Source organism: Pseudorasbora parva, chromosome 18 (genome assembly GCF_024679245.1).
Source record: "Pseudorasbora parva isolate DD20220531a chromosome 18, ASM2467924v1, whole genome shotgun sequence".
Taxonomy (NCBI): domain Eukaryota; kingdom Metazoa; phylum Chordata; class Actinopteri; order Cypriniformes; family Gobionidae; genus Pseudorasbora; species Pseudorasbora parva.
Window position 1 is genome coordinate 29,923,757 of NC_090189.1, and position 15,531 is coordinate 29,939,287.

At 36.4% G+C, this 15,531-nt stretch overlaps 1 protein-coding gene across 1 annotated transcript; it reads right to left on the reverse strand.

The window, feature by feature from the left end:
- Positions 1–436: 436 nt before the first annotated feature.
- Positions 437–13,700, reverse strand: limk1b (LIM domain kinase 1b). The gene is made up of 15 exons (XM_067423328.1): positions 13,037–13,700; positions 6,156–6,294; positions 5,320–5,429; positions 5,043–5,210; positions 4,839–4,944; positions 4,565–4,749; positions 2,738–2,927; positions 2,552–2,638; positions 2,339–2,470; positions 2,154–2,213; positions 1,800–1,865; positions 1,556–1,715; positions 1,405–1,460; positions 1,157–1,314; positions 437–1,066 (listed from the first exon to the last, which is right to left on the reverse strand). The coding sequence occupies exons 1-15, from the start codon at positions 13,084–13,086 to the stop codon at positions 883–885; spliced, it is 1,851 nt and encodes a 616-aa protein (XP_067279429.1). The 5' UTR covers positions 13,087–13,700; the 3' UTR covers positions 437–882.
- Positions 13,701–15,531: the final 1,831 nt, after the last annotated feature.

Consider the following 15,531-nt stretch of genomic DNA (forward strand, 5'->3'; position numbering starts at 1 on the left):
CTTAAAGTGTAGTAACCATGTTTTTTTGGCGGATTAATTAATAGCTATGTGTATAACAGTTTTACTACAAATACCATTGTGAATTATTGGTAATGGAGCAAAACAATGGAATATTTTTGGTAAATCGTTACAAATTAAGATTTCAAAAGACCATAATGTCGGCTGTAAAATGTCCAACAGACAGTCGATAACGTTAAATGTGTAAAATAGTAAATCTGAAATAATTGTATTATTTCCTACTTCTGGAGCATCTGTTTCGGTGACCGAGCTGAACCGTTAAACCGCCGTCTCGAATGAAATCAAATGAAAACATGACATTTATTAGCTCCGTCAGATTGAGTTTCACAGTTTCTGACACACACACGCACACGCACACGCACACACACAGGCCTATATATATTAAATGTACAATCGCAATTAAAAATACAAACAAAAAGACAATTAGATAACATTTAATGCAAATATTTTGTAGCTTAAATTTATAATACTGTTCTCAATAACATTCTAGAGCACCATTGTGTCTGAGATCAAATTATTGTAGCAGATAAAATGTGCAGTGACCCCAAAATACTTAAAATGTACAATTGTCTTGCATTACATAAGAAAACATAAAATGAAATGACTATTTTCAAATGAATTATTACAAATATTTTTCAAGCAAAACATTTAATAAAAATATGATAAAACAATAGATATTATCTTCAAAATTAAGACAAATTGAGTAAAAGTCATTGAAAAAAATGGCTCAGAGAAGTCACTGAGAGAGGCATGTAATATCATTAATTCATATTTAAGTGGGGTCATTGTAAATAACAGTCTGAGAATTTGAAAACCAGTACATGAAAATACTGTAGCTAGTCTGCCATATAGGTATGCCAGGTCTCAGCTTCTGCCTAACGCTGAGTTGTCCATCTGTTTCGAAGGAATCCCATACGTTTGTTTTGGTTTGCTGTGGTTCTCCCAAAATGCTTGGCGGATCCTATCCAGTTCTGACATCAGAGGAAGTCTGATCTCCAAGTGCATATACAGGTTCTCCAGCCACTCCTCTAATTTGGCAAAAATGGGACTATAGAAAAGAATTCAAAGAAAATGCCATATTTTAGCAAATAAAATGTAATTTGGGGTAGGGTTATGTAGATGAATAACTGACAAGTACCGGTTTTCAGGCTCCAAGGAACAACACAGAACCGCGATGGGATAGAAAGCTTCAGGACATTCTTCGAAGCAGAAGCGCTCCAAGAATTCATTCACATTTAATCCAAACTCCTGCGTACGAGGGAGGTAATCCGGATCGGCATATACTCTTCCGATAATCTGTTATGGGGAATATATACAAATATTTTTAGTCACTGGCCTATTTTAAATCAAAATGATGACTAAAAGCTGGGAAATATATAAGTCTACCTCACATAGCACAATCCCGAATGAGAAAATGTCAACGTGTTCATCATAGACTTTTCCTGCAGGTGAGAAATAGTATGAACAAAAAAAAAAGTCACAATTAAATGGAGTAATTCCTACCCTGTCAGTCTTATTACACTGTTGACTCACTCACCGTGGATCATTTCTGGTGCCATCCAGTAAGGGTTCCCCACGACCGTATACCGCTTTTTACGACAAAGCTTGTTCAATTTGGACATTAGTCCAGGAGAGGACGTCTTCTCTTCCTTCACAAGCTGGGCCAAACCGAAGTCGGCAACTACCACTGTTTGGTTCTGTGAGGACAACAAGTAGTGTCACACAATTCAGTTCGTTTAAAGGCATGCTCCATATTTATGAGTATTGACATGTATTCTGACCTCTCGAACAAAGCAGTTGTGTGAGTTTAGATCCCGATGGATGATATTCATTGAATGTAGGTAAGCCTGTATTCGACAGAGAGAATAAATGAATATGTAGACTGTATAATTATATAGCAAAGCGGCTTTCATATTTGGATGCTAATTAAACGTCAGCTTCATATTCCCTGTCAAGACATGTCTTTACATTAACAAATAAGGCAATAGGGCGTAGGACAGGAGTCATTTCAAGGAAAGATTCCTTTTCATGCATTGTTGGATAGTAATGTACTGCTTGAACTTTAAATTTTAAATGTATTCTTCACATTTGATCTCTACTGTTCTGAAAAACACTCATTGCTCCTCATTACGTACCATTCCAGCGGCAATGTCCTTGGCATAGCTCACTCTAAGTTTCCAAGGGTGATCCCAGTCCTAAATTATGACATAAAATGAGTTTACTCACTTAGACCCTCAAGAAAATGCTTTTAACCAAGTAATACATGGACGTCATGCAAAGAGAGTATATCCGATATAAATATAAAAACAGATGTTCAAACCATCTTCTGGATGGTGTCCCTCAGCGTTCCTCCTTGCACATACTCAGAGATCAGGTTCAACCGTTTGTCTTTGTAGAGAATGCCAATGAACTTTAAGACATTAGGATGTTCCAGGCATCTCATTACTTTGACCTGGAGACAAGTAAGTTTTTTTTTTTAGAAAACAATCCACTTGCTTTTTAGTTGTCCGAGAAAAAAAAAACTATAAGAAACCTCTTTCATAAATGTCTTCTGAGTCTCTTCATCGAACTGAAGAAGTTCCTTAATCACCATGACCTCCCCTGTTTCCAAATGTGTCACCTGACAACCCAAAGGAAGCAGTTTTTTGGTGTAATTTAGCAATCGTGTTGTGATCTGAATTGTATTTCACTGTCAGTCCAGCTAGACTTATTTCTTTACCTTTATGGCTTGTCCAAAACAGCCTTTTCCCAAAACTTCACCATATATTAGGTCGGAGGGTCGAAAGATACGTTGTGTTTTGTCCAAAGCATCAAAACGCAGAGACTCTGATCGATTAATGTCTCTTCTATGGGAAAGAAGTGCAGCGTGACGTTGCAAGCATGGACCTTTATCAATGCTGCAGCTGCGCCTACAGAGGCACACACACAAGAACAATGTTAGTAAGCACATGGCAGAAATATGACTTTTTTAAAGGAACATTCCACCGTTTTTAGAAATATGGCTTATTTAACTTCTTTCCTACATGTAGATATGTGGGAAAATGCATTTTTGTCTCAGTGCATTCAGGGTCGCCGCTAGCTTAGCAAAATGAATGGAATCCTATGTTGCCAGCTAGCATGTCCCAAGTAAAAGTGGTCCAAAAAAAACCTAATTACTTCTTGTGGCGTGTGTATTCACAAGGAGTTCAAATAGCGATTCAGATCAAGACGAGGCAATTTCCTAGGCAGATATTGACTTGGGACTATATTATGGGGAAGCACAGGTGAAGCACTGCTATTTGGGTGCAGGGATATCACTGTTCTCATCCTAACGTCCTCTGTATATTGAGCTTTTGCAATGTGTTACGTGATATCTCTGCGCATAAACAATGCATGCACTGAGACAAAAATGCATTTGCCCACATATCTAAATGTAGGAAAGAATTTGAATAAGCCCTGTTTCTAAAACCGGTGGAGTGTTCCTTTAAGTCATTTGGTACTTTTTAATATAATAACCAAAAAATGTTTTGATAATAAACTAGGATTTTGTCTTCATAGGGAACATTCTTATGAGAAATGTATAAACAACAAACCTCTATAGAGGGTTTTTAAAATGTATAATTTTTCTTAAATCTCATTTTATGCAATTGCAGATAGATGTATTTATTTAGGGCATTACAAAAGCTTACTGATTTTTTGGTCAAATAACATTTGCACAGTTTCTTATCTTTAGCCCTGTTATCCAGCAAACAACTCTAAACACCCTTTAACCTCATCCTTCCCAAACTGTAACAAATCCTTCTCTCGCAGGTCAAAATGACCTGAAGCCCTAAAATTATACACACACACACACATATATTACACACACACACACACACACACACACACACACACACACACACACACATATATATGTGTGTGTGTGTGACCCTGGACCCCCAAGAAAACCCGTAGATTTATATATCATATTATACATCCAATAAATAAGCTTTCCATTAATGTATGGTTTGTTAGGATAGGACAATATCTGGCCAAGAAAATCTGGAATCTGAGGGTGCAAAAAAAAAAAAATCTAAATATTGAGAAAAATCATCTTTAAATGTGTCCAAATGAAGTCCTTAGCAATGCATATTACTAATAATTGAAAAAATATATATTTAGTAACATACCCGTACGACTTATGACTGGTTTTGTGGTCCAGGGTCACATATATTGTATATGTATTGGTCCAGAAAGCTTATATCATTTCATTTTATAATATTTGTTAAGGCTTAGGTTCAAGGTTAGCACCTAGTTATAACCCAGTTATTGTAATTGCTATAAGTACACTGTGGTGTACATGCAGAACAGGACCATAAAACAAAGTGCTACCGAAAAATTAATTCAGGATGCATTCTCTGAAAATCTGCCTAATTTTGCTTCACAAAAATTGTATCTTGCTTAGATGTTTATATTTTTACCTGAAAGCAAAAAAAAAAAAAAAAAAAAAAACGTATAATTTGGAAAACATTTGTAGTTTAGTATCTCGTTTAAAAAAGAAAAAATCTGATAGAACCATAATTCGTACAGAATATTTTTCGACCCAGGGGTTATTCGTCTGGTGCTGGGAAGGGGAAAGAAACTTAGTTTTCCAGGCTGGTCCAGTTCTTCTCCCAGCAGGCCTGATAGGTCCTCCTGTTTTTTGAGGTCTTTAGGGTCATGTTCAATCGTGATTTGTAGCCAATGCTCTGTATCGTGAATCACCAGATCTATCTGTTAAAAAAATGAAGGGATAAGTAGAAAAAGGAGATGTGTCATGCAGATTTTCTGTATTATTGTCTTATCTCATTCACTGGACCGACCTCACTGAGTGGAATGTTCTGGACGGATATTCCATTGATCTCAAGAATCCTGTCTCCAACATGGATCAAGGGCTTAACCTCAGGACTCAGGTTATGCAAGTCCAGCCTGGATTTTTAGGGGAAGGAAATTATCAATTTAATTTAGGAATGTTTTGTGGCCCCATATTATTTTTATTTGTGATTTTGTCTAAATGAAAGACTCACTGAGACACAGTGATCAAATTGCCTGCATCATTCTTCTCCACAGTGAAGGTTAAACCTCTTTTGCTTTCTGCAGAGGGTGGAAATGACATCGATGTCACTGTATGGGGAAACCATGAACATTTTGCTACTGAACGCTGTGTCGAAACCTTCTGGTAATGACACTGCCCACTAAGAGAGAAGAAGAAAAGAGACATAGATCATAAACCTGACAACAGAGGGACTTTTCAAAAATTCTCACAAGATAAGCAAATAATACAATGACTTGACATTAACCAACCAGTACAAATTGGTATAATCCACTAGAGAGAAAGAATCGCCATCTCCAATGAATATGCCACAGCTTTCACAGAGAAAACACTCGGGATGGTATTTATGATTCCCAGCCACCTGCAGAGATAAAAGAAAGAAAGTCAGTCTATTATGTTCTAGTACTGTTGAACTCAGCTGAAACTGTGAGGGTGGTGCTGAGGTGGGACAGGGCGGGTGACATCATTCAAGTGAAACAGCACAATGAAAGGAAGCAAGATTGTGAGTGGGAGAGGTCGTCTCGTCGGCCCTCAGGTCAAGGCCGGAAACAGTGACAAAACATAAAACAATCCAAGCTCATTTTTTCGAGATAAGTGAGATCAAATTACTGTGTCCATTTATATGCACAATATTACAATTCTATATTTTAACAAAAAAATAAAAGCACTAAAAAAACAATCAAATCATTTTTTTCAAGTCAATTTAGGCATCACAACATTGTAATTTAAAATATAACATGCTTTGTTAAAGACAAATAATGTGTATCCCAATATCAACCAATACAGAACAATAAATAAAATCTACAATAAAGGCTAATAAACTACGCAGTTAAAAATATAGTTTTTTGTAGTTGTAATGTTTTACAAGAAAATACTATTTCAGTCTACTTCAGAATTCAATTTGTTACTTGCAGTGCCTATGTAAATATTTGGGGAATTTACAAAAAGTTAATCCTATGCCAATTTCTTTTAGTGTATATGGTACCGATGTACTGTCCATGAAGTGTTTTTTTGTTTGTTACTTAACTATAAGTTCCACCTCTGATCACACATGTCACATTATCACAGTTATGTTCTAACTTCTTACCATAATGAGACCGGTGGCGATAGACTCTGAGCATCCGTGGCACTGCTCCCCAAACCGTGACAAGTAATCTTTCTTACAGAAGATCTGTCCATCTCTTTCATAGTACCAGTGCGAAAGAACAGAATTACATTCGCAACACCTAACAAAGAGAGAGAGAGAAATAGGAAATATTATGTACATACCGTTAAACAAAAAATGATTCAGACACCAGATATATATTTTTTTACTAGTGGGTGAAGGACAATATTGTTGATTTATGTAAGCGAGAATATGCTAAATAAAGTACTCTGTGATCATATCCATGACCATGCCAAACACTCAAATATATATATATATATATATATATATATATATATATATATATATATATATATATATATATATATATATATATATATATATATATATATATATATATATATATAGTTCTGTCATGGCAACTCTTTGAGTGTTTGGCATGGTCATGGATATGACAGTGTTGATATTTTTGGTCTAATGCAGATGCAGAATAAAGTGCTTATTACTTGTGTCGCTGGCCGCATATCACACTTGGTGTCGTGTGTCACTGGTTGCACATGGTGCCGTGACCCGGATGGGAGGGAAGTTTAGGGGATGAGTGTAATAGACGTAGGAGTGTAAAAGCTCTGCATGTAAACGTCACTCTCCTGGCCGCAAGAGCAACGATGCAAGCGGCAGCGACCTTGTTAGTGCGCCCGCCTCCCATGTAGTACATGCTGCTGTTGTACAATGTAGCGTACATTAATTACCCATAGCAGATCTATTCATGTGGAGCTGGGGAAGCTGGAGGGTTTTCTCAAAGCGTGCTGCACTGCTATAGCAAAAGCTGACCAAGTATTTGAAGGTTGAACAGCAAGCAAATAGGCCTTGTTTCACAGACAGGGTTTAGACTAAGCTAGGATTAGGTCATAGTTCAATTAGGGCATTTAAGTAGCTTTTATAAATGTGTCTAAGTAGAAAACATTACTGGTTTCATCTTGAGACAAAACAATGGCACTGACATATTTTAAGATATGTCAGTGCAAGTTGATTTCAGTTAAAACAGCTCAAACATGCATTTAGTCTGTGACTAGCTTAAGCCTTGTCAAACTGGGGGGATAGGCTACTGATACAGCAGGAACCAATAAGTTGGGCCCTATAATAAATAAAGTGTTTGCAAGCAGATTAAGTTAAGGACCCATCAGGGGCCTGTACCATGATGGTAGTTTAACAAACTCAGGGTTAAAGGATTAGTTTCGAGTTGACAAAACCAAACCATTGTATTAAGGCTTTGTTGGTCCCATGATGCTGATCATCAGCTTTCTTTGTCAACTCAGGCTTTGATCCTGACTTCAGGAGTTTAGCTGTGACATCAGCAGTGAACAGCCAATCACACGCTGTGGAACTGAGATTCACTTCTCGCGAGACAATCAGTTAGATTAATTTCTCTCTCCTGCAGAATATTGCATGATTGAAAAATATTAAGAATAAAAAATAAAAAAACGGGACAAACTTAAAGGACAACTTTAAGAAAAAATTTTATACGTCAATGCAAGTAAAAGTTATGAAGTTAGTTTAGTTGATATAGAGAAAATAAAACATTTAAGCTCAGTGAGCATCTTTTTTTTATAGGCTATTTTTATTTATTGATTTTAAAACTTTGTCCATATGACTTTATGCAGGTGATGTTATTTATATGACTTATGTATTAATTTTAACAAAGTGCCTATTAATGATTGATTAACTAAAATGATAAATGTGTAATTGATTTAAGGTATAATAATTACATAAATTATAAGTAAATCATTCAAAATTAATATTATTATAAATAAGCATTGTTAAAAGCAAGACGCTTTAGTCTTTAAAAACCATTTGCTATGTAATGACCTTTAATTTGGAGCAGAAACAGGGGGAGTGGCTTTACTGCATCAGAGGTGTGTCACTTTACTCACAGCTGATTGGCCCAATTTCAGTTTGAGATCTCTAATCCAGAACATAACCTGCCCTGGAGCAGGTTAGCCGTGGAGCATAAGTTACTATGGCGATGAACACAGCTAAAAGCCAAACCACTTTAATGGTACCTAAAACCCAGGATTGGCACAAACTAAGCTTAAACAAATCAGGCTAGCCAGCTAAACCAGCTTCATGGTACAGGCCCCAGGTTGGACTGTGGCATCTGAGTTTCATGAGTCATAACAAAACGTTGTATTTGTACCTGGGGCTTATACTATGAAGCCGGTTTAGCTTTAGCCAGATATGTTTAATCTTAGTTTGTGCCAATCCTGGGTTTTAGGTACTATTAAAGTGGTTTTGCTTTTAGCTGTGTTCATCGCCATAGTAACTTATGCTCCACGGCTAACCTGCTCCAGGGCAGGTTATGCTCTGGATAAGAGATCTCAAACTGAAATTGGACCAATCAGCTGTGAGTAAAGTGACACACTTCTAATGCAATAAAGCCACTCCCCCCATATTTCTATTCCAAATTAAAGGTCCTATAGAAAATGTTTTTTTAAAGACTAAAGCATCTGGCTTTTAACAATGCTTATTTATAATAATCACAATATCGAATGATTTAGATATAATTTATGTAATTATTATACCCTTAATCAATTACACATTTATCATTTTAGTTAATCAATCATTAATAGGCACTTTGTTCAAATAAATATAAATAGCATATATAGTCATACAAATAAACTTTAAAATCAATAAATAAAACTATTAAAAAAGACGTTTACAGAGCTTAAATATTTAATTCTCTCTATATATCAACTAAACTAACTTCATAACTTTTACTTTCATTGACATTTAATATTTTTTCTTTAAGTTGTCCTCTTTCATAGACAGCTCTTTTCTTCTTGCTGTGTAAATTTGTTTAAATTCTTAATATTTGTCAATCATGTAATGATCTCCAGAATAGAGAAATTAATCTCACTGCTTCTCTCCAGAATCTCAGTTCCACTGATCCACAGCCTATGATTGGCTGTTCACTGCTGATGTCACATCACTGATCCACAGCCTTTGATTGGCTGTTCACTGCGGATGTCACATCACTGATCCACAGCCAGTGATTGGCTGTTCACTTCTGATGTCACATCACTGATCCACAGCCTATGATTGGCTGTTCACTGCTGATGTCACATCACTGATCCACAGCCTATGATTGGCGGTTCACTGCTGATGTCACATCACTGATCCACAGCCTATGATTGGCTGTTCACTGCGGATGTCACATCACTGATCCACAGCCAGTGATTGGCTGTTCACTGCTGATGTCACATCACTGATCCACAGCCTATGATTGGCGGTTCACTGCTGATGTCACATCACTGATCCACAGCATGTGATTGGCTGTTCACTGCTGATGTCACATCACTGATCCACAGCATGTGATTGGCTGTTTAATAGTAATATCACAGCTAAACTCCTGAACTTAGGATCAAAGCCTGAGTTGACAGAGAAAGCTGACGATCAGCATCATGGGACCAACAAAGCCTGAATAGATTGGTTTGGTTTTGTTAACTCGAAACTAATCCTGTAACCCTGAGTTTGTTAATAAACTACCATCATGGTACAGGCCATGTTTTGTTTTGTTTCATGCAATCTAGGATTATATGTTACTGTTAAGAGGAAAGGCCCGTTCACACCAAGGATGATAAATATGACGAGCTTTAAAAAAATTTCAAATATAAAAGAATAGCAGAGTCCTCAACACAGTTACAATGATAACAGCACAGTGGATTGATATCATTGGAATCACTTTCAGAACATTTAGTTGATGAATGTGTCACAGGCATGTTTAGTTGTCTCCTTTAGTTTCTAGTTATTTCATTGTCACCATTAGTCATTCGTTGGTTGTCATTGTTTCTAATTATCCCACACCTGTTTCCTGTTATGTTGATGATCTCAGTGTATTTAAGCCCTCTGTTGCTTCAGTTCAGTGTTTCGTATTAATGTTATGTTGATATGTCTATGCGCTCATGCATCATTCTTTGGATTCAACATCACGCTACCTCTGACAGAATGGCCCTGACTTAAACTGAATTAAAATAAAATACTAGAGTGAATTCCAGGGGCTTTTCCTCTCTTGCAATATCTGAGCAGGATGGCTGTCATGTGTTCCACAGCTGGTGGTTATCTGCTCTTCCATCCTTCCATTCAACAACATACAGCCCTCTCACGGAAACACATGGACATTATACACACAAACACGATTGTGCACACACACACACACTTAAGCACACACCATGGAGTCTTAAACATAGCAAACAGAGAGCAGAAAAGCACGGTGTGAAGTAATTGTGCTCCGTTACTATACTTAAAGTGATAGTTCCCCTGGGCTAAAAATGATAATGCTATCATAGAGAATATGGGTAACCAAACAGGTGATGGATCCATTGACTTCCACAGTATGTATTATTTTACAGTCCTGTTCCCTGTGTACATACTATGTACCCAGAGTAATTATAATAACTAGGTATTAACCCTTAACCTACCCCAAAAACTAAACTTAACCTATGTAGTTACCTTATATGACCAGTACTTTATTAGGTAAGTACACTACACGTAAGCACACATACAAGTGCAAACAAAAATACTGTGGAAGTCAATGGTGCTCAAGGTTACTGAAATTCTTAAAAAATATCTAATATCGTGTTCAGCAGAAGAAAGATACTCATACAGGTTTGGAACAACTTGAGGGAGAGTAAATGATGACAGAATTTTCCTTTTTGGGGAAATTCTCCCTTTAAGTATTATTCAGAGAATTTGTGCTTTACTTGAGTGCTTCTTAAACTAAATACTAAATACACTTTTACTTATTTAATTTCCAACCACAAAAATCATTCTTTCATTTGTTCGTTTATTCATTCATTCATTCGTTCTTTCTTTCTTTCTTTCTATCTTTCTTTCTTTCTTTCTTTCTTTCTTTCTTTCTTTCTTTCTTTCTTTCTTTCTTTCTTCATTACAGCAACATATAGACCTTCTGGGTACAAATCAGAATACAGTATTATTAACATTTTCTGGTAATTGTAATCAAACTGGTTCCTTTGCAGTGTTTGAGCATCAGTTTCAGTCTCTTCAACAGCCTATTTAAAAAAAACATTAAGGTAACACTTAACAAGGTTATCCATTTGTTTTAGTTAACTAGTTAACATGAACTAACAATAAAACAAACTAAAGCATTTATGTTAGAAATCGGTAACAAATGTATTGCTTAATAAATCAAGTTCTGTTAAATGTGGAAACTCTTTTGCTTAAAGTCAAATGTGCTTTGTGTTTTGTCTAGAAACTTTGATAATTTGTATATTTTATCCATTAGTCCACTAGTAACACTGCACTTTAGGGCTGCGCAATATATCGAAATTATCGCAATATCTCAAACGTACATATCACAATAAGCATATTGCAACAGCGTTTTAGGTTGATGCATTTAACAGAGAATAGACTGAGCACATGGCACATATGACTTGCTAGATGGTAAAAAGAGTTATTGAAGGCAATAACTTGTGAATAACAACAACTTGCAGTCTCGTGCTGTCTGTCTGCTTTCTTACAAACACAGAAACTCTGAAAGCAAGTGATCTCTTCAGTTCTCTTTCATGTCTTGTTACAGACTTAAACTGTCAAATACACACACAGTTATGTCAAAATGGCTGTCTTGATGAGTATTTTTGTAAACAAAGTCGATTATGCTTTAAGTGAAGGATATCAGTTGGGGAAAGAAGCCGAATGCGTGTCAATAGGATCCGCGCCTTAGCTCGGATATAAGTGACAGCCTGCTAATACAGTAACCCTGCCGCTGTCTGTCAAACAACAGAAGAACAAAAGAAAATCACTCCCATAAACCTTTGTAGCTTTATGATGTATCTGTGTATATTAACGCAATGGTCTTAGATTGGTTAGATAGCCAAATGTAGTTTCATGTATTTTTATTGGCTGAAGTGTCAAGCACAGTTTGCCGGATACACCATGCCCCTTATCATGACGGCCGAAGTCACATCTGCGGTAATTAGCAAAGGTTAATGATGTCATAAACCCATCCAGGGAAGAAACTTGTTGTAGTCCAAACCGGACGATTTTGTAGGCAATAAACTGCCATAACTTTAAAATCTCCGTTTGCATTGAACTTTCAGCGCTGTAACTGTTTATGCTCAAGCAGCAACATTACACACTAACTACAGTTAAAAAAGTGAAATCGCACCCCTTTAAATATTTTATTAAAAAAAAGAATTTAAATAGATTTTACACACTAATAGCAATTTCGTATCACATACCGAATATCGCGTTATTTAACAAGGTATTGCATATAGCATTTTTCACACAGCCCTACACTTTAACAATTAGAATTTAGTAGAAACTATAAACTCATTTATAATTCCTGTTTGAACAAGTTTGACTGTCTAATGAACTGCAAAAATAAAAGTCAGTGTTATCATTGTTCTCCATCACTTAAACCAGATTCTCAGTAGAGAAGTGGGACAGAACTGTGAAACAAAGTCTGAATTCTCTTTACGTATTTACATAAACACAAATACAATTCTGTTTCTGTTGACTATGCCTAAGGGGACTCAACCCATCTCACAAGACCACAAATTTACAGCACATAGAAGATAAAGTAACAAAATAAAATATCGTATTTAAGCTTTCGTCTTTAATGTATGGTCATTTAAGAGTCCCATAACCATATCTTGTGACAATCTGAAAGCAGGCTGTTGACAAAGAAGTTCCTGTTTTTGTTTTTTACAAGAAATGAACTGAGACGCATGTAGCAACATGCTTAAAACCACAGCTGTGTGTCAACTTTGAGGAAAAAGACAAGAAAAAGACATTGAAATTTCAGAGAACACGTAAACTAGTGAACAAAAAATTCCAATCTGACTTACCTTGCCTTCCCTCCTCTCCGGCAATACAGGTCCTGACAAGGCTTGAGCATAGCAGCTGTGGTAGCGCTCTACTTAGTCCTCTTACTGTCCCCCACTCATTTCAGGGGTGGAGTGAAGTGGGAGGAGAAGAAAGCAGTCTCAGAAAGGAAAGCAGTTGCAAACAACAGAATCGGTTTTTCTTTCATATAATAGCTATGCAGCACTGAGCTGCACTACTCTATTTCCTGCCAAGTGTCTGAAAAGAGACACAGATCCCTCCCACTCCTCCTAACTTTAGCCCACCTTCAACTTCAGAAAGAATGCGTAGCTACTGTCGGAGGATTGAGTTACCCAACGTCCCGACCACTGTCCACAACTGATCGCCCTCATGAACTGCATGGCGTGCAGAGCCATGCATTTAAATCCCACTCCTTCATGAAGAGAGGGTTTGTGTAAGTGTATTCATGCGAGAGAAATTGTGAATGGATCTTGCTTTTGGAACTGCTCACCACGTATTTGTTTCTGGACCACTTACTTACGGGAACAAGTGAAGCAATTTCCATTTTTTTGAAAGAATGTTTGCTGTCAGAATTATGTGTAATACACTTGGAAACCATACTGAAACAATTAGGCAATGGAAAACACTTTACAATAGGTTTGTTAGTAGTTATTAGTTAACTACATTAGTTAACATGGACTAAAAATGCTTTAGAAAAAGATGTGTTAACCTTAGTTAATGTTACAATTGTATCTGTTATTTTTATTTATTGGACCTATCATTAACAATAACAACAGTTGCATTTTTACTAATTAATTTATATTAAGTATATCATTAACAAACATGAATAAATATAAATTGCTCATTATAAGTAAAATGTAGATTAGGTTTGTTTTTGGTAGTGTTTTGTAACACTATTTGTTAAACTCTCTTCACATCCTGATAGCAATCAATGATAGAAGGGATCATATGTTAAAACATGTAGGCTAAATATTTCTTCTGTGGAAGTCACAGGACCTAAAAATGTTTGTGTCCTACCTGCTTGTCAGCCAATGTATTTCCACACCTCTGCACACCCTGCTCGTGCAGACATCGCACGTCATCGGCAGTAAAATTATAGAGTAGGCTAGTGCTGGTATGACTCGCTAAATTCCACAGTCATAAATCGAAATATCTAAACGTGAAACCTCTCTTTCTTATTTTGTGGAAGAACTTGAAAAAAATCTCTTTTCAATTAAAGGCACAATATGTAATGTTTCAGCATTAAAAATATAAAAGATCACTATATCTATGTTATATATTTTTTAAAGTTGTGTGTTTACATTATCCCGACAGTTCCAATTAACTTCTAAATCCAGAGAAATTAATATTTTAATTCGAAGACACGGACCGTGTCTTTATTTCCGTTATGTCGCCAGTCTTTCACGTCATATCCACGTTTGCGTCTTGCTTCCTGCGGAACTCGGCGGAACCGCCAAACTCAAAGAGGAACACTGACAGACAGTATAAGGGGAACCCCCGTATAAAAAAGTCTGTATGATAATGGATCATGACTACTCTTTGCCTGTACGTTTTGCCAGCTCAACAAAGCGCAAACGTACGGGTGAAAAAAATGACCCGAGAAGATTTTGGGACAGTAGAAGAAGCAAGAGACGTGATGGCGAAATCTTCGTGACAAGCTCGGACTGCAGAGAGATGCTGATCTCGCTTGCGTTTTAATAAACAGGTAATTTAAGTAACCATTCAGCTAACATAATAATCATATAATCATAACATGCTGTATGTTTGCATATTGCATAGCGATCTTGACCACATTGAGACGCGTTTAGCTGAATACGTAATACATTTGTTATACATTTTGTATCGGCTTTTCAAACAGGCGGATTCTCTGTTTTTGGAGACTGAAAGAGCTATTTTTTTAAAAACTGATTCAAAAGTATTTCTATCCGTATATTTGGTGACACGATGATGTCATGTGTAAAACGCAGATGGACTAGCTATGATTGGTTTTATATGTAGCTGGAGAAAGTAACGTTAGCTTCATAAGGTAATATGCCACTATCTTGGTCAATTAATATAAGGTGACCGTCACTTTTATCATATGTTAATACTAGCTACATATAATATCGATTTAATAATGATCTACTTATTCATATATCTCTGAGTTCCAAAATAAATGTTTATTAGAATGATTGATGAACGTGGGGAGCGACACAGCGCGTGTTCCAATGAACAACGTATTGCTGGTGCTGGTTCTCTCATTTACTATGTTTTATGTTGGTAATGATAAACTAAATTGAAATTTATTTCCTTATTGAAGAGTTGATATACAGAATGTTCAACAATCGCGGATGCAATGTCAACATATCTATAATTTGAGTAACTCAAATTATGATGCGCGGTTAATATGTCAACATAGCCTACCAACTTATAGGTATGTTGGCATAGCGACCGCCCGCACAACATTCTGTCTCGCACATTATCTAACGTTACTGATAAGTTTGTTAAGTAACGGTAG